The sequence below is a fragment of the Bombus affinis genome, chromosome 13 (genome assembly GCF_024516045.1).
Source record: "Bombus affinis isolate iyBomAffi1 chromosome 13, iyBomAffi1.2, whole genome shotgun sequence".
Taxonomy (NCBI): domain Eukaryota; kingdom Metazoa; phylum Arthropoda; class Insecta; order Hymenoptera; family Apidae; genus Bombus; species Bombus affinis.
The window spans coordinates 11,578,839-11,600,143 of NC_066356.1; the positions used below are offsets into that span (position 1 = coordinate 11,578,839).

General features: G+C 45.5%; 1 protein-coding gene across 13 annotated transcripts in view; it reads left to right on the forward strand.

Annotated features, from left to right (window-relative positions):
* Window positions 1-21,305, forward strand: part of LOC126923180 (transcription factor 12) — a 110,744-nt gene that overhangs the window by 37,825 nt on the left and 51,614 nt on the right. Inside the window, exon 1 of one of the 13 annotated variants that reach the window (XM_050736397.1) lies at window positions 2,477-3,304. The exons of 11 other annotated variants lie outside the window; for them this stretch is intronic. In XM_050736397.1, coding sequence (XP_050592354.1) covers window positions 3,119-3,304 — 186 coding nt within the window. In that variant the 5' untranslated portion in view covers window positions 2,477-3,118. Of the gene's footprint in view, window positions 1-2,476; window positions 3,305-17,909; window positions 18,195-21,305 lie in introns of those variants that run through there. One more of the 13 variants, XM_050736398.1, reaches the window with a different exon arrangement.

Consider the following 21,305-nt stretch of genomic DNA (forward strand, 5'->3'; position numbering starts at 1 on the left):
CGATCGTTTGGAAAAACGAAAGAAACTCGATGTCGTTTGGTTTTGGCAACTAATTAGCGGGCAGTGAGTGTCTTTCGATGACCGCGATATCTCGAGGAAACTTTTTCCATCGTAGAGGTTACGCTGGCCATATCCGGATTTCAGTCAGGAAAACTGGAACTCTCGTTCGTTTGCCAAGTGGGTTAGATTGGGTCGGGTGAGGTTAGGTAATTATATACCTTCGGCCAGTCGCGTGGGTACGACACTAAAATTACTCACGAATTTCCAACTAACGAGCTCTACCTTTGGCGCCACGAGCTATCTCGTTTGTCTTCCCAGACAGATTTTCCGAAACCGCGGCATCGCCGCGAGTCTTCCGTCCTCCTGAATAAAGATATTTTCGCCTAACAGATCGTTTAGCGACACTTCAACACGCAGAAACATCGTCCGTCCGCTCGCAGAATTAATGCTTTGCGCGCATCTCTCTAACTGGTCTCTCTAACTGCTAATGATATTGCTTTTCGAAGCCATCTCGCCTTCGCATCCGTATATTTTCGCCATCTTTCGTTAAATCGTTCGCCTTTCATTAAAAACGACGATATATCGCGATAAAAATGGTCGTCTTACTGTTCCGTATGGCTATTTATCTACCGGTTAGTTTATTATCTTTTTAAAAAAGTTGGAAATACGTTCACGCGTTGTCGCAACAGTTACAAGAGAACAGCTTGTACTTTTCCATACGCCCGTACGTACAAAAAATAGTCAGTGCTCCGTCTTATACGTGACGAATATCGATTGACAAAGATACCTAACGAGAAAAAGGAACTCGTGACGACGAAATCCCGCATCGATTATCGAGAATTGAAAAAATTGAAAGGACTTTGACGACCTTCGAACGGAATCGAAAGGGAAATGTCTGTCCTTCGAGGGTACGAAGTTCTGGCGGTCGATTCGTCGGTTCTCGAATCCGATACGCGGCAAGCTCGTTTCGTTTCGCATCCACGTACCGAACGAATCGTCCCGCGTCCACCTTTGTTTCTCCATCGGATCTCGTGTAACACGGAGCTTTTGTCTCCTGAAACAGCGGCACTTTGGCGTACACGGGGAGAAGATATCCGCGCTCGCGCACCGCCGTCAGCCACCTCTCTCCCTTGCTCTTTCTCTTGCTCTCTTTCCGACTCAACAAGTGGACCGATGTTTTCGGCGTGGTACATAGCCGGCAGAGAGCCAGAGAGCTATCCACCCACACTCTCAGCCCGGCTTGTCGTTGCTACACGAGTGCCGGCTTGTGCGGGCAAAAACGTTGGCCCTTCGCGCTAGGGGTTGCTTCCTGTGAACCGAGCATCAGCGACGAGGCGAGGGGAGGATAAACCAAAACGCTGCAGGCCCGACTACTGCACACTGTGGAAAGAAGAGAGACTATGGTGTGCTCCCTCTGGGACCGGAGAGAGGCCCTGCGTCTCTAGTAACAGCTTCGAAATCTTTCCGATATACCTCGAACGGATATTTGTGTGTCTACGAGAAATTTGAGTGCGCAAAAATACGCAGAATGCGTGCGCGTAATGTACAAAGATATAGAAATCGTAGCAAGTACGCTAGTCGTTGTGACGTTTAGTGGCCGAAACGGATCTCTGTTTAAGTTTCATTTCTTTAATCGCACGCATAACGATACATATATAATATATATCTGGCTATTAGTTTCGAACGCAATTTTCACGCCAAAAGTAGGATTACAGGTGCTATTATAACTATGCCATCGGCTCGATAGGTTGTGTAACGAAATCTCGATAAGTGTAAGATACGCGCATCCGACCTGGACACATTTGAAAACGTTAACGACACGATTGGCCAGTCTACCGCGTTTGTAGGAAGATTTAACAGCTTCGAAGATCTGAAAAGCGAGAGAATAAAAATGACAAATAATCCAAACGATATCGATAGATAATAACGACGATAACGTTGTAATTTTCGAACGGAGAACGAAAAGATCTGTACATAGTGGATTTAAATACGTAGCCGTATCTGTTAAAGAGACGATATTTGCGATTCGTATTTCATACCGGGTAAACAGATAGGCGATGTTCGGTACCGATTGAAGAAAGGCTTAGGAACGAAGAAAGCGATATTGTAAAAAATTGTTTGCTTGAAAAATTTGTTCGTAAACTGACTGAAAAGAAATTCAAATACCCATCGCTATCCGCGCGTCGAGGGAAGGGTGGTGGGGATGGCGGCGGCGGAGGTAGTGGGGTCGCAGACTCGCGGTGAAGGGGAGTGGTGGGGAAGCTGCCTCCCTTCGGGAAGCGTCAGTCTCGTCGCGTACCGTGAATCGAACGGAGCTTTCATCGATGCTCCTCTTCTCTATTCGTTCATCCCCCTCCGACTCCTCGCAATCGTTCTCTCCTCTCGTTTCAAGTTTCGTGTTAGCCGAACGGTGAAGTACAAAGTTTGTGACCGTTTTGGTGTTATCACGTCGAGTGTGTTCGCATGAACGGTAAGCAGTGCAAAGTAACGTGAACTATACGACACGTAGATCGGCGGAGGATTCGCGAGGAGGATTTCTACGTACGTATCGTAGATTCGTGGAATTATCGTTCCGACGAACGCTCGAGTCTCGGCGACTGCAACAGAAACAGGTGTTCAAAGGCTGATCGGAAAGCGACGCCGCGCGAACGATGGTGCGGAGGTGGGCGGGTGAATCGTAGTACGGCTACGCGATGCGTCCTCGTGGTACGTGGCGTCGGTGACTCGAGTCGTCACATTTTTTTCCCATCTATATATCGATGGTTCTATGAATATTAAGAGAAAAAGAGAGAATCCACGATGCGTGTTACGTTCGATAGAGATTTGTTCGATAGTATTGCTTCGTTTGTTGGTTTTCTTCTTCGTTGTCATATATACTGATGTATGCTTGGAGAGAATTGGTATTTACGCGTTGCTCCGTTTCTCCAGTGGAGTCGTACACAATATCCGGCTTCGGTAGCGTGACCGAGCGGCGAGTATAAATACTGGCGAACGAGTTCGGTTCGTCGGACGATGAGAGCGATAAACAATCCGTATTGGAACGCGATCGTTGGCCAGATTTGATAATATCGACCACGGTGACTCGTCCACGTTGCCAGAAATCCGTCGTAGCCGCAGAATGCAGTCGAACACGATACTGCGCGATGTCACCAGCACCGAGAAGCTGATGGGAAACAACAACAATTTGAACAACAACGGTTCCCCTGGCGCAGATATAATGTTCCAGATGGAAGATGATAGTTTAACGCAGCTTGGAAGCGTGTTTCAGTCGGCGTATCAGTCGATCGTCGGAGGTAGCGCTCAGGTAAGGCAGAAGTTGATAAACGTTTTATTCTCTTTTTCTTGCTCGTTCTCTCTCTCTCTCTCTCTCTCTCTCTCTCTCTCTGTTTTGTTTATTTATTTGGTAAGACAGGATACGATATCGTTTCGTCGATTTTGTTCGCTACGTACACTTACTTTCCTCGTCTCGTAACACGATTATTTGGTACAGTCGCGATTCGCAGTCGGGCTGGAGGAAAGTTTGATTCGTTGTAGCGGAGAAAGAGTTTCTGTTACTCGGTGGGGTTGCTGGGGTCGTCCCCGTTGAAACGGGTAGACCGGATGCACCAGTTGAAAACGAGTTCCTTTCAATCTGGAAGTTTTTCACGGTGCACGGAGTTTCCCTGTAAATCCGATTGTGCGTCGATTGAAAATAGGGGCACGTTTACGATTTTCTCTGTGTATCCGACGGAGCGTGTGGAGCACGCCATCGGTCCGCTGACGTCAGGATTACGTCACGAACATGGCCGTCGTCACGTGGGCGGGCACGTCGGTCGTTCGCTCTTTTTGCGCCGGCACCCTTCTTTTCTCTTCTCGCGCTCGCTGTTCCACGTTTTTCAATTTTATTCCTACTCAAATTTCGAAAGTTCACACGATTCGGATGATCATCTATACGAACCTGTACACGAACCGTGTGAAACGAAAGGTGGAGGAGATGGTCGAGAGTGTGCGAGATAAGCGTCGTCGATCGAGCGTTTCAGCGCTTAAATTTTTAAAATTTCCGAAAAGCGAAGCGAGTCGCTCGGATCTGTTTGCGTATAATCGCGTTGTTTCTCTTTTCTCTGCGTCCACGTAGCTCGAGACGTCGCGCTTTGTTCGTCGTTCGGAACGCTTCCTTTTTAAACGGTTAGCTAGAAAGTGGGATTTTCTAACGCACGTACGTAGAAATTTCGGTCCACGAATTAGTACGACTATCTGCGGAAAGACAGCCCGCGTAATAAGGCGTCGTGGAATATCAGAAACTCAGCAAGGGACTCGTCTATTTCGACTCGTATGGCAGCAGTGAGTCATCGTCATCCCTGCATTGTTTCGTTAAATGGAATTTCTATCTAATTTAAATGCGGCTTAGCCAGAAATAATGCGATTATGCGTTAGCTTATTCTGTTTGTTAATCTCCTTTGCACACCATTGTCACCCTGACGGCGAACGAGGCAGAGGTAAAGCGAGAGAACGAACGAGGGAAAGAGACGAGAGGAGAGAACCTCGATGTTCCGCTGTACCCTCCGCGCTTCTCTCCACTTTGCCGTTTTGTACGGCACTGTACATTATTTCAGTACAGTCCACACACAGCCACTAGATCCTCTCTGGCTTATGGAGTGGTCGCAGCGGTTCTCCTTTTCCAGTTGGAACTTTAATTTCTTCTTAATCGCGCCTCCGGAAGTTGCATCGTTCGATAAATCTCGCCGTTGCTCGTGGAACGTGTTTTACTCGCCGCTAAACGCAACTGCGCCCACGTTATTCGTTCGTTCTCTCTCTTTTTCCTCTCTGCGTTTCGTCGCTTCCATTTCGTAGATTCTCCAGATCTAGATGTAGCAAAGATCGATCCAAGTTTTCCTCTAGTAGAGCATTCGTTGCGCAACTCTCCAGCAATTTTCGTTTCACGACCCGTTTTCGTTTCTCTTTCGGCGGCTTATTAGCGGTACAAAAGCGACGCGATTACAAAAGACTCGCGTCACCACGAGAGACAACAGGTTGCCTCGGTTAGTCTCTCCTACCTGAATGACGTTAGATCGACATCTGCCGGTCCATTATTCCTCCAACTTTTGCAATAGCTTCTCCAAATTGCCAATTACAGGAGAGAGACGTTGATTGCTGCTCGAACGTATCGAAATTCGTCATCGCATTAAACTCACGCGATTAAAAATTGAAGAAGAAATTATCTCCTCCTTTAGAGTGGCTCACGGAACAAATAGCAATCTTTCGTCGATATATTATCAACGTTTTCACATTTTACTAACACCGTTACTCTTATATTTACCGTATCCTTTACCTTTCGATTTGCGCGGTCGGTCGATTCGGTTAAAAAGGTGCAAGAATCCGAAGATGGGAAGTTTGCCGAGTAACCAAACAATTCTACAATATATATATATAACTAGGAACGCAGATTTTGTTATCGTATACTGACTTTCAAAGTTAATTACATCGGATCGTATCGTGCTATTATACGTATAATTGATCATAATTTGACGATAGACAGTTCTTGTGAATACATTATACAAACATATTGAAATCTTATTAACACCGTAATGAGATAGGAGTTTCGCAAACAAAAAGAAATAGTAAATAGCGCTAACAGTTAATACGACTACGCGATATTCGATAAACGAAACAAACGCATCAGAGTTAAGATTCGTTGTCATAAGAGACATCGTATCGATGAAAATGTTATTTTAGTATCAAACAAAGGGCAGCGTTTCATCGTACGATAAAATGTCTTTTACGATATTATAATTTTAAAACGTTTTTTTACGATACGTTCGTAATTGATTTCTAGAAGCGTCGAAAGACTTTTGCGAGCCACTGTATTTGTCCAACGGGAATCCTCGATCCAATTACGTAACTCTAACGAAGGTAGGGCGATAAAAACGTCGCAAATTTGTTAGAAGAGCCCTTATCGGCCGTCGATACACAAGAGGGCGGACGTTGGTCTTTATTTCACCTCTTTTTTCTCTCTCCTTTTCTCGGGTATTTCTCCCCGTGATCTCGATTTCGAGCGTCTGGTGAAACCAGTTTTTGATCGGGTCGACGTAAGGCTAGCCATTTCCGGTCCGTGCTTCTCCCTTCGTTCGTAGCTCATATCCGGTACGACACTTGCAACGTTTGAAACGCTCAGCTCTCCACGGCCGGCCCTCGAGGAGCTTTTTTCCGCGCTTTTGTCGGGCGTAAAATCTTGGCCGAGTCATCGTCGGAGGAGGCGACCACTTAAAAATACGACAACAAAAAACGCTACGTTCGTTATGAAAGCGTTATCTCTCTTTGGACCAGACTTAATTAGCCGCGTGCTCGCGCGCGTTCATTTTTCCGCTAAAAGCGGAGTTGCAATTAAGCGTTTAAATTAGCCGCTCGCTGGCCGCGTAAGTGGCCAACGGAATATCGTTTCGTAACTCGTAACGCTGTGCCGTCGATTCTCTGTCAGCTTCGATCGCGTTCTCTTTTCGAGATCTCCGATATATCACACGTTATCGGCTCTCATTACGCTGCTAATGAAATTTCGAAATCTTTCGTATAATATATCCCGTAAATCGTTCGTTACGTCGACCATCTACTTGCTTCTATCCTCGTTCACCGCGTTTACATACGTGTACGCGTCTGTTGCGTTCCTCCGCGTTAAATACGCATCGTGCGCACAAAAGGGTCGCAAGGGACGAAAGAGGCGAGAAATAGCGAGGAGCTTGGCCGTGACGTGGACAGAGGAGGAAAGAAGGGAACGAGAGAAACGAGAAAGCGAAAGTGTGCTGTTGGTCGATCGCGGTGGTCCGACGGTGTGTTCTCAACGGTTCGATTAAAACTCGAAATTCGAGGTGAGCGTCGCGAGCGCTGCTCGATCGTGAAAGCTGTCCGGGGATCGGGCCGATTTTACGAGCTATCCACGCGCGATCGTTGCCAGAAAAGCGGCATCGTTCGACTTCCAGAAGGTCGGCCGTAATTGCTGCTGAAAACCGGGGATTGAATGAAACCGATAGGACCCGTTACGTTGCCTCGTTTCACCTGTCCGTCCACTCGGTTAACGACGGAGTCGCTTCGGGACCAGAATTTTATGTAAATCGGGGCACGAGCCTGCCACGTATGGTGGTAACGTTCGGCTTAAGGGCCGTGCGAACGATGGAATATCGACCGTTTCCGAGATAATCCATTCGATGTTTAGAATCACAAATTTCATTCCCGATAATTGAACTCGTCGATTTCCAGACTCGACTCTCGTAAAAGGTGCGTCGTGTGTTCGCGATGTACTCGTATCGTCGAAGCAGCGAGTAAAGCTACGGTTACGGCGAATCTTTACCGATAATGGGACGGATGGAGTTGAATATTTCGACGCGACGATCGACGATATCGGCGCGTTTTTCATCGCTGCACGAAGGCTTGACTCGATGACTAATTGTTGCGTTTAACGAGTAATAAATTGGTATGGAGTACGTAATATTTATGTATAACGATTGTACAGCCAGTCCTAGTAATTGTATATATATATATGTTATAAAAAAGAAAGAAAAAAAAAAAAACATTGGAAAAGGCTTTCGATCAATTTTTTACATGGAATCGTCCGCTACGTGGATCGTACCGTGGTAGAGAGCCTGTATAAATCGTAAACACGAGTTTCTGCAATTGTTAGATTCGGCGAAACGACAGTTTATCGGAATACGCATCTACCGTAATCATAATCCGAATCGCGAATCGTGCATGATGGAACGTCGATGGATATCGAGGTAGATCTTGAGAGTGAGAGTCACTGGCGTCGCGAGGGCTAGGTTAAAAGCGGCAATGAATAGAATTGATATAAATGGGACGGCGACCTGGCTGCTCCGGTCTCGAAGCTGATTGTTTTTTCTTTCCCCTATCGTCGAATTGGCCGGCAAGTGCCACTTTATTACTGCAACCAGTACGTTTTCGAGCTTTTGTCGAACGATGGCTCCTTGGAACGTTAGCAGGAAACTCTCTCCTCCTTTTATTCTATCTTTTTAATGGAACAGAAAATTGCACCTCATAGAGATGTCGATAAACTCTCGTCTTATGACTATCAACGTTACTGCGTGGACCCAGCTGCTATTTTTGGTGGACTGGTGTAAATTTCAATTTCGGAATTTCCGGATTTTCCCGTGAAACGATATCGAATTGTCTCGAATTGCAGACGAAAAGCCAGAAGCTAAAGGGCCGACGAATTTCCTGCGGCATGGTTCCGGTTGATCGTCGCTGCCCGTCTCGTAATCTATGGTTGGGATTAGCATTAGTACTTAGGCACGTATATGTAACCCATATGATCACGCTTGTAGCTACATCTCAGCACACGTACAAGCGACTGACCGCACGCGCACACGCGCGTGTCCCAGTCCACTACGACAATTTGCGTCCGACAAGTACACACGCGTAAATAGATACTCTGGCAAGGAATATACTCGCACGCTCACATACGCGTAATTAGACGCATACACGCGAGCCTGACACATGTGAATTCGCTCGCATACCAGCTACTCGCGTGACAACGGTGTATCCCTGCGCCTGCAGCTCTACTAATAGCAGTATCCTAGGATTCAACGCGCGGCGACTGATATATCCATTCCTCGTAACCATTATCCCTTGCCTCTGTTTGCACGGCTACGTAACGCAGAGACACGCGTATTCCGCATGCACGCGTGCACGTGCTGCTCTCTGTCATCCCGCGATCACGCACCTCCCTTTCTATCCTGGTTTTTCGAATTTTTCCAGTTTTTCGATTCGCAAAGTCGAACGAGAGCGCGGTTTGTTTCTCGATTTAACTAACCACTTAGCTCTTCTACGATCCTCGAACTTTCATATTTCGATCTTGTTCTAATCATGGAATCGTCGTTCATCGGGCCGTGCTTAACGCAAAATTCGAACCACAAATCATTCGCATCGAGCACAATTTTTCCATACGTTGTTCAAACTTGAGACAACTTTTAACCAATTAAGAAATATAATTGGTTCGAAAATGAGCGAGACGACGCAACAGGATTAACGCTCACGCGCGTCATATATAGAAGCACGTAAACAGAAACGTGCAATTTACGAATCCATAAGTCGGTGATATTCGCGGATATAGTCGACCGTCGTTTGGCGGTTAATCTAATACACCTTACTGTTTAAGAATTACGAATGTCTGGCAATGTACGTTCTATACTTGGGTTCTGTACTTGGGTTCCAACTTTAAGTACGCGCGTACGTATTTATATTTGTTGCTTGTTGATTGATTTATTTACAGACATATGTGTAAGTATCCTCGCGTACTTGGCCCAGAGAAATTCTTAATATAGTTCGCTTTAACGTCTAAATCTTTGAGGAATAGTCGATAATAGCTGGAATAACTAGTTCCCTGGGGAGGCGCGATTTAATTGAGTGGAAATTAATAAAGCAAGGCGAAAATGCCGCGGAAAATCGCGTCGCTCGTTTCGTTCTAATTGCCCTGTATACTCGTGCTCACCTGTGTTTGATCTCGTATACGTATCGCCTGACAAGATGTACACGTATATCCGTCTATATGGATTCGCACGTGTTGGTGCGAGCTACATAGTCGCTCGTAGACGAGACTCGACAGGAATGTGTGCTACGTATATAAGCGTCTACACCCGCGCACCCCTCTATGTATACACGTGTGCCCGCAGCTACTGTATAGACACCATATATACGTCCGATTATTAGTGTGTCACACACGCTTGATTTGGTAGCGGGCTTATAACGGCCGCCATAGCGCCGAGAGGCGCCAGCTGGATATGTTTCGGAACGCACCCCTTCCGCCCTTCTGCGATCCCTTGCTATCTGCTATCTCGTTCCTGTGTACGATTCACGATGCACTATGATGACATTGATGATGACACACCTAACGACGCAGGAAGCTACGAATTTTCAGAAATATAAAATATACGTCTGTAGATCCCAGACCTTTTAATCCTGCTACGTTCCCGAAGATAACGATCGAACGATTGATCGACTCGTCTGCGTCTTTGCGTCTGGAAATTCGTATATCGCGATGTAAATCTGATTACGCGAGGGCTACCTTGAAAATGTTTTAACTTATTGAGGCTATCGTTACTGTATTAGGTTACCAACATGGACACACGATAAAAGCAACCGTACGTATTCGTCCAACGATAAAAGACATAACGATCGATGCCAGAAACCACGAACTTTCCTAGTAGTCGTGGCAAATTCTGAGTTTTTTTTTAACGGTATTCTAGGTTAAAGCGTAAATACGTATACGATAGAAGATAGATAGTTGCTTAATATATTCGCCCGATACCGGGCGATAGATAATGACTCGCGGAAGAGCGGAACTTTGGACTCTTTGTCCTCCGATTTAATCTGCTTAGCGCTTGTACGATAATTACGCCTCGTTAGGCGCGACTTTTCTCCTCGATCGAGGTGCTAACAAACAATGGTTATTAGTATCGATGTTAGTCGCGTTAGCCGAGGCGTCTATTCGCGATTTACTAATGCGACACGAGTGGGCGTCGCCCATACGCGATGGAATAGTCCAATAGTCCGATATATTCCTATGGTCGATTGTGTCTAGAAACGTTGGTATATGTTGTCGCTGCGTACAAGAGAGGAGAACGCGCGAGTTCCTCTATAATTGCATACTTTCGGATCCGTTTCCAACTAACGGTTTCGTTCTCTTTCCGTTTCAGGCGAGTTAACAGTTCCTGTTGGTTGCCGATTAGGCGGCATTAGAGAGACCGTAGTATCGCGCGTTTCCTCTTCTTCGGTTTCTCCCTTTCGACTCGTAAGTTTACTCGGGTTTTTGAGAAGGATTTTTTCGTTACCTCGAAAGAGCTCGTCGCTGCTGGTTTTTAAAAGCTTCCCAATTTTCCGTCCGGACAAAGAATAACGCGTAACGCAACCGTGACTCGGAACTTTAACGAGGAGGAACCGAGAGGGAAGCAGAATAAAAAAAATGAGAGGGACGTTGGGTCCGCTGCGAGACGAAAGAGAACGAAGGAAGCATGGCGACTTTCGGGCCATATGGCGTTTACGGATACCCAAGCACCGTAAAACTTTCATGGACATAACCTGACCTCCCTCCCTTTCTTCCCCTCGCGTTTCCTCCCTCGCCCCGAACAGGAGCCTTAATCAACAACCGTCAGGCCCTTAAACGACGAATGGTTTCGGTCTGAAGTCACGAAACGAAGGGCTTCGGCCGAGCTAGCTGCGGCTCGCTAACGATTTCTCTCGAATTCACGATTCTATCTTCTTTTTTTTTAACGCTTTCCCCTGCTTCGATGTTGGTTAAAACAAACGGCAGGGAGTCAAAATCGTCGGCCCGGAAATTGGAGCACAGGTTATTAAGCCCTTCAGACGTTTGTATCCGAAATTCCATACGGTACAATGCACGCGAGACTGACACGGAATACCAATATACGCACGCGAACACACAGACACGTTCTTGCCACCGAAACGGTCCTCACCTTCGACTCCAGGGATCGATCTGCATAGTGGAAGCTCGCATAATCGCGCAAAACGTGTAGAGACGCGTGTAGAGTACCCGTGCACATGTACGCGAGGCGGATTCGCCTCTGTGTGTATCTCGCTGTGTATGTGCACGTGCGTGCGCGTGTATATGGACAGTGTGCGCCTGCAGCTCCATAACGCCGCCAACGTGCAACACAGGTTAGGCGTCTTGGGGGTTGAATCGAGCTTAGATTAGGTTGGCTCGAGCCAGTTCCGATTTCCGTCGAGATCTTACGTTAGATCGTGCCTACCTCGGTGCCTGCCTCCGAGATTTCTGCGTCGCGTTGTTTCGATCCCTCGCGCGTTGCTTTGTGCTCTCTCTCTCTCTCTCTCTCTCTCTCTTCTACTTCTCCTCTCCTCCACGCGTCCTTTTCTCCACGTTGCACCGTGCAATTTGCTCCTCCGCGAAATGCTCGAGTACCCCGCGCTTTTGTAATTCAATTACACGCAACGCTCCCAGAGATTACATTATTTTATGCCTCGCGCCTTATCTAGATCGAGTTCGATGCCTTCACCGCGATTCGGAGCGCGTTTTCCACGTCGTGCCGCGGCGAACTTCTTGATAGAAACGATTTTTCCGTAACTCTACGCACCGTGCTATTCGCGATTCGGACGATGTTACGACGATGAACCATGTCGTCCTCGCTTCCCAGCGGCTTATCGTTTTCTATCAAACTTTAATTCGACACCGTGAAATCGTTGGCTGAATAATTGAGAACCCAGTGGCCGTACATAGCGCGTCGTATCAGGTTCGGATTAGGGTTGCCTCGAGCCAGTTCCGATTTCCGTGGAGATCTCACGGTAGATGGTGCCTACCTCGGTGCCAGCCTCCAGATTATATCCTGCTGATCCTCCAACGAGTTTACGTCCCTACGTGGTTCTTGCTATTGTTATTCCTCGCCACCGCCACCTTCTCCCTTGCCTAGACCACCCCCCTCCTCCCTTTCCCGTTGGCATATTTAAACCCGAAACTTTTCTCGATTTCTCTCCCCGCGAAACTCGCCCGTCCTTCTACCGATAGTCACGAACCAAGTTTCGCTTTCGAAGATAGCCACCGCGCTGCCTCAATTTCGCTCTTTATACGCCACAGCGTATCTTGGATCTTCGCGTGGCTTTCCACCTTTCCGCATGCTCGCACTTTTATCGTCGGAGTTTCGTGAGTTACGACGCGACCGAATTCCGAAATATCCTCCAGTTTCCGAGTGTTTGGAAGAACGCGGCTCTACATTCTCACTTGGAAGGACCATTGCTGACTCCGTGTTCTCTCGTGTACACTTGGCCGTGGCTTCGTTACGATTTAATTGGAATTCGTTTCGCGTTTCGTTCTCGTCGCGTCGAACAACAGTGATTAGAGCGGCGTATTGTGGCGCGCTCGACGTAATCGATATCAGGGATTAGTACGAAAAACAGTTCCAGATAAACGATAAGTTTACCGCATCGACCAATGACGTTTGTCGAAAGCAGGCACGCTACTGCTCGTAAGTAGCTGGACACTTGGCTCAATTTGTAGTAGCAGTTTTATCAACGTCTACGAATTAACGACGAATTCGAAATTATATAATCAGTATCGCTATAAATTTGAATAGTTTATTAAGAGGCATCGTAGCGATATAACTTACCATTAGCTACGTATACCGCTATACGTACATTTACTATTATTTAAGTAATTATATAAAATATATCTCGTCAAAAATAAACAGGTGACCAAATTACTCTTAAATGCGTGTTGTTACGTAGTCGCGAATAACGGTAGATAGTGGCAATTATAATGATACAACGTGGAAAAGAAGTTCCCTTTGGAACACAACTTTGCGTTTAATATTACGTTAAAGAGACACGTGTACGTTGGTCGCGAAAGGCAAATGATCGATTCAAATTAACTTATAGACGATAACTCTCGAGCCGAGTAACATCTTGAATTTCCGAGCAGCCGATAATCGTCGCCGATAGAGCAATTTCACTCAGCTATTCTCCTTGTATTTGCGAGAACATTTTTGGCCGTCGTTTCCTCGGAAGCATTCTCGTTCTCTTAAACTCCTCGAATTCTATCCGACGAAACACGGTGCTTTCTACGACGAAATTATCGACTGTTGCTATAAATACTCGTGCGAACGCTTGCTATAGCTATTTGTACGAACCTTCCAGCATGGAGATCCCTGTTCGATGTGTTTTTCCGTATCCGAATGATTTGCAGTAAGGAAGCAGCTTCGATATTTCACTTGTACAGATACGATACGACAGGTACAGATCTCGCATTCAGAGTGCCAAACTTGATTGCTACGAATATTACTTGACTAGCAATTTATGGCACGTTTGAAAAAGTGATTTTTAGTCGATTTGGAGTTAATTTTTAGCGATAAGTAGTCAATCAATGTACTATAATGTAACACAACGCCACCATACAGGATGTTGAGAGAAGGTCCGACGCTCGAATGGTTTTAGAATAGATACTCATCGATAGAAGGAAAAAATGTCTAACAAACGTAGGTCCTGAAAGCAGTTCTTTCGATGCAGTGTAATAACGCGAATGCATAATAATATAACAGCGTAAGAATAGAAAAATATGAATAACGTAAATAGCGTAAAGCAGTATAATATAATAGTAAATTAAATTGGAGTTCCCTCCATATTGCAGCAGTCCTTCGTCTCGATATCTTTTCGATGACACAAGAGTGGAATTGGCGAGCGAAAGAATCTGAGCAAGTTTTAATTTCCTTTTTTACTCTGTCTGGTAGCTTGATCGTTCGCCATGGAGTCGTGGCATGGATAGATTTCGTGCGAGCGACGTCGAATCTGTTCTCACACGGTGTTATTTAAGCGACAAGATTCGGATTTTAATTCGAGCCTCGTGACCGGTCCTGAAATTCGATCCAAAATTAGGAGGACGGTCCCAGCGAGTTCCGGGGCCGACAGCAACACGAGAGTACATTCCCGATGGACCTCGGTGAATTATGATTTCGGCGGTCAGAATTATGGTTTTGCTGCGCCAATGGGTGGGTCATTTCCTGAGTTTCGGTCTGCTTGCTCGTCTCCTCTCTCTCTCTCTCTCTTTCTCCGTTTTCTTTCTCCCCTCTTTTCGTGCTGTTTCTTCATCTCCTCCTGCTCTACTTCCTCCTTTCTTAACCACACTTAGCGGTAGTTACCTTGTCCCTCTTCTTTTTCTTCCATTCCCAACGAGAAATGGTCCGTTCGTTTCACAGAGAAGGAAAATTATGGATGTAAAAAAAAAAGCTCCGGAAAAAATGGGACCCTCGTTCGCGACCAAACAAAAAACTCTTCGCCCCGGGATCTCGATGATGTACACGGTCTAGGCCGAAATGCCTTTCCATCGTGGTGAAACGAATACTTTTTCGAGCGAATGAAAGAAAAAGCGAGACAGTGAGAGTCGAAACCGGTCGATATGTAGATCTCGAGAAGACGATTGCGTCAAAAAGCTGAGCGGCAACGGATCGATGAAACCCGTTTCTTTTCCTTTCTTTTTTTTTCCTTTTCTCACGTTGTTAGACGAAATATAAATTTGTTTGCCATGAAACTTTGTAACGCACGTATCCCGATGAATTTGCCTTTTTCACTCCGGAGATTAACGTAATAAATCGAAGACATGGAAAACATTGCGAACACTCCAGACTCGATGCGTCGATCTCTTTACACAGGTGTGCCTAATCTGGACTTCTTTTTAACTATCGACGATTAAATTGTGCAATCGTGTTGATAGCCGTCTTGGTTCGAGAGGCTCTCTCTTGTTGTTTTTCATTCGCCATTGCTCGATCGTTCCTCCAATTAAATGGATCAGACGAATTGAAATTAGACATTTTCAGACGGTCTGAAATTAGACATTTTTAAATTGTCTTTAAATCAAGCGAAGACAACAGCGAGGAGCCCAATAAATCGTATTTCCCATTTTTTAGAAGAATGGAATTTTAAAGCCCGGTATATCGTCGATCGAGTATCGTCGAGTTACCAAAGTTGTCTTTTTATTTGCTTTTAGTACTGAACGAGTGCTTTTAATTTTAAGGATGTTATCGTCTGTCACAGTATTCAAATATTGCTTCCCTTTAATAGTTGTACCTTTGGCTCGTACGAAATTTGGCGAATAATATTTTTCACCGAAACAGTCCTTTCTCTATTTGTTACCTATTTCATATTAAAATACTCGTTCCTAGACGTAAAGAGACGTTGAAATGAAACAGATCGATCCAAGTATTACTTGGAACTTTATCAACGTATGACAGTTGTGTCTTCTGATCAATCGAGTCTCAAACTATTTTACACAACACGTACAATATGTACACAAAAGTTTTCTATGATAAGTGTTCAAATAGTTTGTTCATAATAGTAGTTCAAATAGTCGCTGTATCTTGAAATATATCTTTCGAACTTGTACCGTTCTCTCAACTCACCGATTCGATTCTGCTGCAATCCGAACGGCGAACAGAGAAAAAATAAGGAAAGATTGGATCTATTTTTGGAGCGAAGGGGAACTTGAGAGTAATTACAGCGGAGTAGATTTACCGACTGGGGGCTCGCTAAAATTTTCTGTCGGCCCGGCTATAATTTTCGCTCTTCTTCCCGTGTTATCGTTCTCATCTTGGTTTGCTTGGCTGGAACCGGTGGAAAATCTGTTCGTCGATCCTTTCTCGGTTGTCCTGGGCCAGTTCCCGAAGCTGATGATTTAGGTTTTCGAAGGTCCCTAATCTCCGAGACCCTTGTCTCCTTGCACAACTTCGTTATTGCTGTTCCGTGTGTAAAACAATGAGATTAGCACTGTTCGAAAACCGGTTGCACGCTTTCAAAAACCCATAATCCTGGTTGAGAAGACCTGCTACAGGATTGTGCTACCGCCTGCACCCGATCCTCTCATCTTTGTTCCTTCGCAGCCCTTGCAACCGCGTTATCCACGCTTCTACCGCGTACCCCACGACGTCTTCATCCCTATTTGTTCTCAGAATTCTTACGTATTTCGTATCAATGGCACTAAACTTGGACGATCGAATGTCCCACTATCTTGCGAATTTTACAGTATTAATCGGGAAAGATGGCTTCGCTCGGTTGATGGATTCTTAATCTCTTAGATATAACTTATATATATATATATATATATGTTTCTTCATTTACGAATCTTTAATCCGGATGAATTGCTATATATCAATCTTGCGTATTTTGGTAAAGAAAGAGAGCAGAGAAAAGAGAAAGAGGATTAGGAATGTCTGAACGAATACGACAGGATGTGAAGGAGATCTATAGCCTACGATTAAAATAATAATATTTATTAAAATAATATTTTAAATTTAACAACGAAGATGAAAGATAGTACGAAGCAAATGCTTACAAAGCTTCGGTTTTGAAATAGCAGGTAGAACATTTGAAATATAAAGAAGGGCAGACTGACAAAGATCTCCGCATATGTCTCGAGATCAAGAGCAATTTTCGTGTATTTCGCGTCTATCATACTGTATGGTTCCTTGGACACAAGGAGAATTCGTGCAGACGGTCTTCGTATGACAACGATACAGGGCAAATAGTGCGCATGCGCGTGTGCATTCACACGTACTCGCAGTAACGGCGCTGACGCATGCGCGTACGTGGTCTCGCAGCAGCTGTCCGCCAGGTGCGTGGATTGCTCGACCAATCAGGAATCTCCCTTTGACCGGGGGGGTGCTCAACCTTCGGTGCCCTCGATTACCTGCGCCCTTTCCCGTAGCTTCTTGTAACCTGCGACCAGTCGTCTCGATCTATATTTCTCCTATGTATTCCCTCCCTCGCGAAATATTTGCCTTTCTCGCTTGGCAACCGTAGTTTTCCACGGTTTGCTCTCTCCTAACAAAAAATTCACCCATTCGCTTCTTTCCTTCCTTCTTTCGCACCATGGAATTGTACGGCGAAGGGTCCTCTCGAGAATCGAAAGAGTTCTCTGCCGAAAATCGCTACTACAGCAGACCTCCCATTCTATACGAACGAAAAATAATAGGTAGCGAGGAAAATTGACAAATTCGTGTCGTGTGTACTGGAATTATGCGTATGCTACTCTTGTCCCCCGATAAGTTGTGATAAATGAAATTCTAGCGTAGCGAAAGAATACCGCGTCGAGAAGTAGCGCAAGTAGCGAAAAATTCTTTCGAAAGAATCGCGAGGCGCATTAAATTTGACATCAAGGAGAAGAAACGCTGGCGATTTCTCGCAAGCACGAACGTGCGAATAGCTTCCCCTCTGGTCGGTAATAACGAAGTCGGAGGCACGATTGCACGCTCTCTACCGCAATAGCGGCGATGCTCTTTGAATTCGCTCTCCCCTAAATAACGGCAATAGCCGCGAATTGCTACGTTACTCGACACGCAATATCCCTCGCTAGTTTATCTCGCGTTCGCGATGTACTATCTCGGCCGGTTGGCAGAGCCGTATTCGCGCAGCTGAACGAAAACTATGAATTTCTTTCACGTGGGTCTACGTTGCGAAATAAAGTCAACACCAAACGTAGCCAAGAATCAAGCAAAGCGAGATACACCGAGGTAACCCAACGACCAAAGAATCGGAACGAACGAGCGATCCATTAAAGGCGATCGGCTTCAGCTGGCTGATCCAGCTAACTTTATCCATAGCGAATTGTCCCTGGTTGACCGACAATGGACGCCACTCCGTCTTATTGTTCGAAAGGGCAGAAGAAAGATAGACGCATCCCGAGAGAGGGAGAACGATATCAGGTTCGTGTGCGAGTTACACGAGAAAAATTGTTACAACTCTCATTCGGCGTAATCACTTATTGTGCGAGTCTCGCGAGCGAGAGTCGGCTGCTACTATTATTCGACGATTCGTGTACCGCGTAGAACATAAAAGGGTACAAATGTCTGGCCGTCCGTGCCCGGGTGAAATCGCTGTCTCCGTAGAGAGCGGTTTTAATTCGTTGCGAAAAAATTAGAAAAAGCTGTTCAAAACAATTAGAGTATCAAAGGATTCCTATAGAATTTCTAGTTCTAGTAGCAACACAATGAACGAAAGCATCTTGCTTCTTATACGTATGTCAACGCGTTATTCGTACGATGCCGTGACACGGTAGAATGTTGGTAGTATGGAAAGTGATTCACGTCCCGACTATTTCTACATATAACGAAATCAACTAGTGTTCTAAGAAAACAACGTTTCGAAATGCCGTAACTTTGTGATTTGGACAAAGACAAAGAGGGGTTTTGTTACGTGCTCTTCGATTATTAAAAAGGATACACGGACACAGAGAGGGAGGAGATACAACCATCGAACCGACGTGACGAAGAAGATGATTGCGTAATTGTCTCGAGCGGTATATTCGCTAAATATGGATTATTCGATTGTATATCGAGTTTCGGAGAGAAATTGTAACGGCGCATTCGCGCGAAGACGAGAGGGAGCACGAAAATGACAAAGGAAAGCACGTTACGGCTAGCAACTATGGCGAGTTGGCCGTTTAGGGAAAACGTCGGCTCCTTTGAAACGCCCGCGCAAGATCGCCGTTGATTTGCCGAGAAAATGTTGGGGTAATGCTGTGCGCGCACGTGCACGTGCAACGTGTACCGAGCTTAGGCCCGGGACGATTGATGGCGACAGTGGAAAACAGAAGGGTAACCCGGAGAAAGAGGCCCGTGGAAGGCGGTCAGGAAATGACATTTTCTTCGCTGGTGGTTTCGCCGGTGGAGAAAATGCAAATTGTGGGAACCGGTGATTGCGAAACTAGAGAATTGTCCGTGCTCTTAGCCCTTCTCTCTTCCTACACCATTGTTCCTCGTTGCTGCGCGAAATCGTTTACCGTATCTATCGCCAAAAGAATTAGGTATTTTTTAGAATCTTTTTTACAAATTAGGCGTTTGTTTCGTAATAAATTTGCTGAATTCGATGGATGAAAAGAACGTAAAACCGAGTGCATAATCGCCGAAAGCAGCGATCGTTTGTTCGGCTAGGCAATCGCACTATTAATAACAGAATCGTGCGGTAGATGCAATCGTCGAATACGCGTTTATCGACGCACTGTGAAATCGGCTGGTTTACTATCAAACGATCAAACGTTTCGCGCATCATCGGGCATGCTAGTGAGATTAATGAGAAGCTTTGATGCGTGCCAGTAATCATTAATTACACGCATTACGCGACGCTTACTGACTGCAGCTTCTCTTCTCCCTACATTCCAAGTGATGTTCAATCGTGTTAACTGTTTGCCTCAATGTACCAGGAAATGGATTTGCCTTCAGCGATCACGTGGTTTCCGTATATCATCCACGTAATTCCCTCTCACGATTATATTTGTATCGCGATGATTCCGCCGTGCCGCTAGTTGATGAAGTAATCCGATCGTTTTATCTCACATTTTCTGCGTCAATCTATCGTACGCGCCAGTTTTCCCAACGTGGATGGGAGACAGTTCTTGGAAATCGAATCAAAAGCACCACATATCACGTTTTTAATTGTAATATATGTATATAAAAAAAAGCTCGTACTTCCGTTTTTCCGTTCGTCAGAATTTGTTCACGTTTCTCGATTTCACCGAAAAGTTTTCCAAACAGTTTTCTCGAAACGAGCCACCCTGTTGCCTACATTACGAGACCAGGTATACCATTCGGTTTAACTTTTTCCCTCGAACGGCAAAACGTCTTAGCTGCGAATCGTAAAATGATCGACCGGGCGGCATATATAACACGCCAGGTTCGCTAATACTGGAGCGAGAAAGCATCGCGCATATTCTGTTCGTTCTCTACCAAACGATGTCGCTGTTCGTTCGACCACAAAAATTTATGGCCTTTAGCTTTCACGGATCTCTTAGCCTTCCTCGTATTTCTCACTTTGTCGGCGATTTCGAACAAAGAAGAGGAGATAGCGGGTTGCTTAATTCGGGGTAAAACTGTAGAATACCGTAGACGGTATCGCTTGTTCCCCAAGGATTTTATGAAAACGGATGACAAATTATTCAGCGACTCCGCGCTCGATTGTCTCTTAATTAGCCTCTGATAACTCGTCGGGAGAATAACCGGACCTGGGACAGGATGAAATCAGCCGATGAATTATTTATTGTCTCCCGTTAGATGGGTCAAGGGTACTTTGGAGAGTCTCCGTGCCAAAAACCATTAGCTCGAGAAGCCTGTAATCGGTATCTCCCTCTTTTTCATTCCTCTCTACCTCCCGCTCGTTCCCATGCTCGTACTTTTTCCCCACCCTTTCCACGGCTTTCACTTTTCCATACTAATTTCGCGACACCGCCTTTCCCGTGCGCGTGCCAATCCTCCCGATCGACTATACATTCTAAGAAACTTCCTCTCGTTTACTCGACCATCCACCAAATTCGTGACAATTGTCCGGATCGATTCGTAATTTTTCAATTATACGCTCTTATTTATCTTGTCATAGAAATTGATCGGTCGATCATTTTACTCGCAAGGAAGATTTAGTAATCACCTAAGGATAGGAAGCTCTTTCGTTCGATGACTCTGTTATCGTTGGAAAATAAAGCATTGGACACGCGTGGCAACGATGATCGAGCCTGTGCTGAACTTGGAAACTTTGATCGTTGTTGATCGCGTGGTCGATACGAAATCGGTGAAATTCTTTGGTCGATCGTACGTGAAATCCCATTAGGAGATTCGTCGGTCGTCATATATATACGGTATATACCGGGTGTCCCTGGAGATCGGGGAAAGAGCGGATAAAAGTGGCGCGAGACTGCCTCAAGGGGGTTGCCACTGACTACTTGACTGACAACCAATTATACGTCCCGGTTGGCAAGGCGGACGCCGTTTATATCAGACGAACTGGCTAGATCCGGGATCTTTTTCGGTTAATCTCGGACGAGGGGT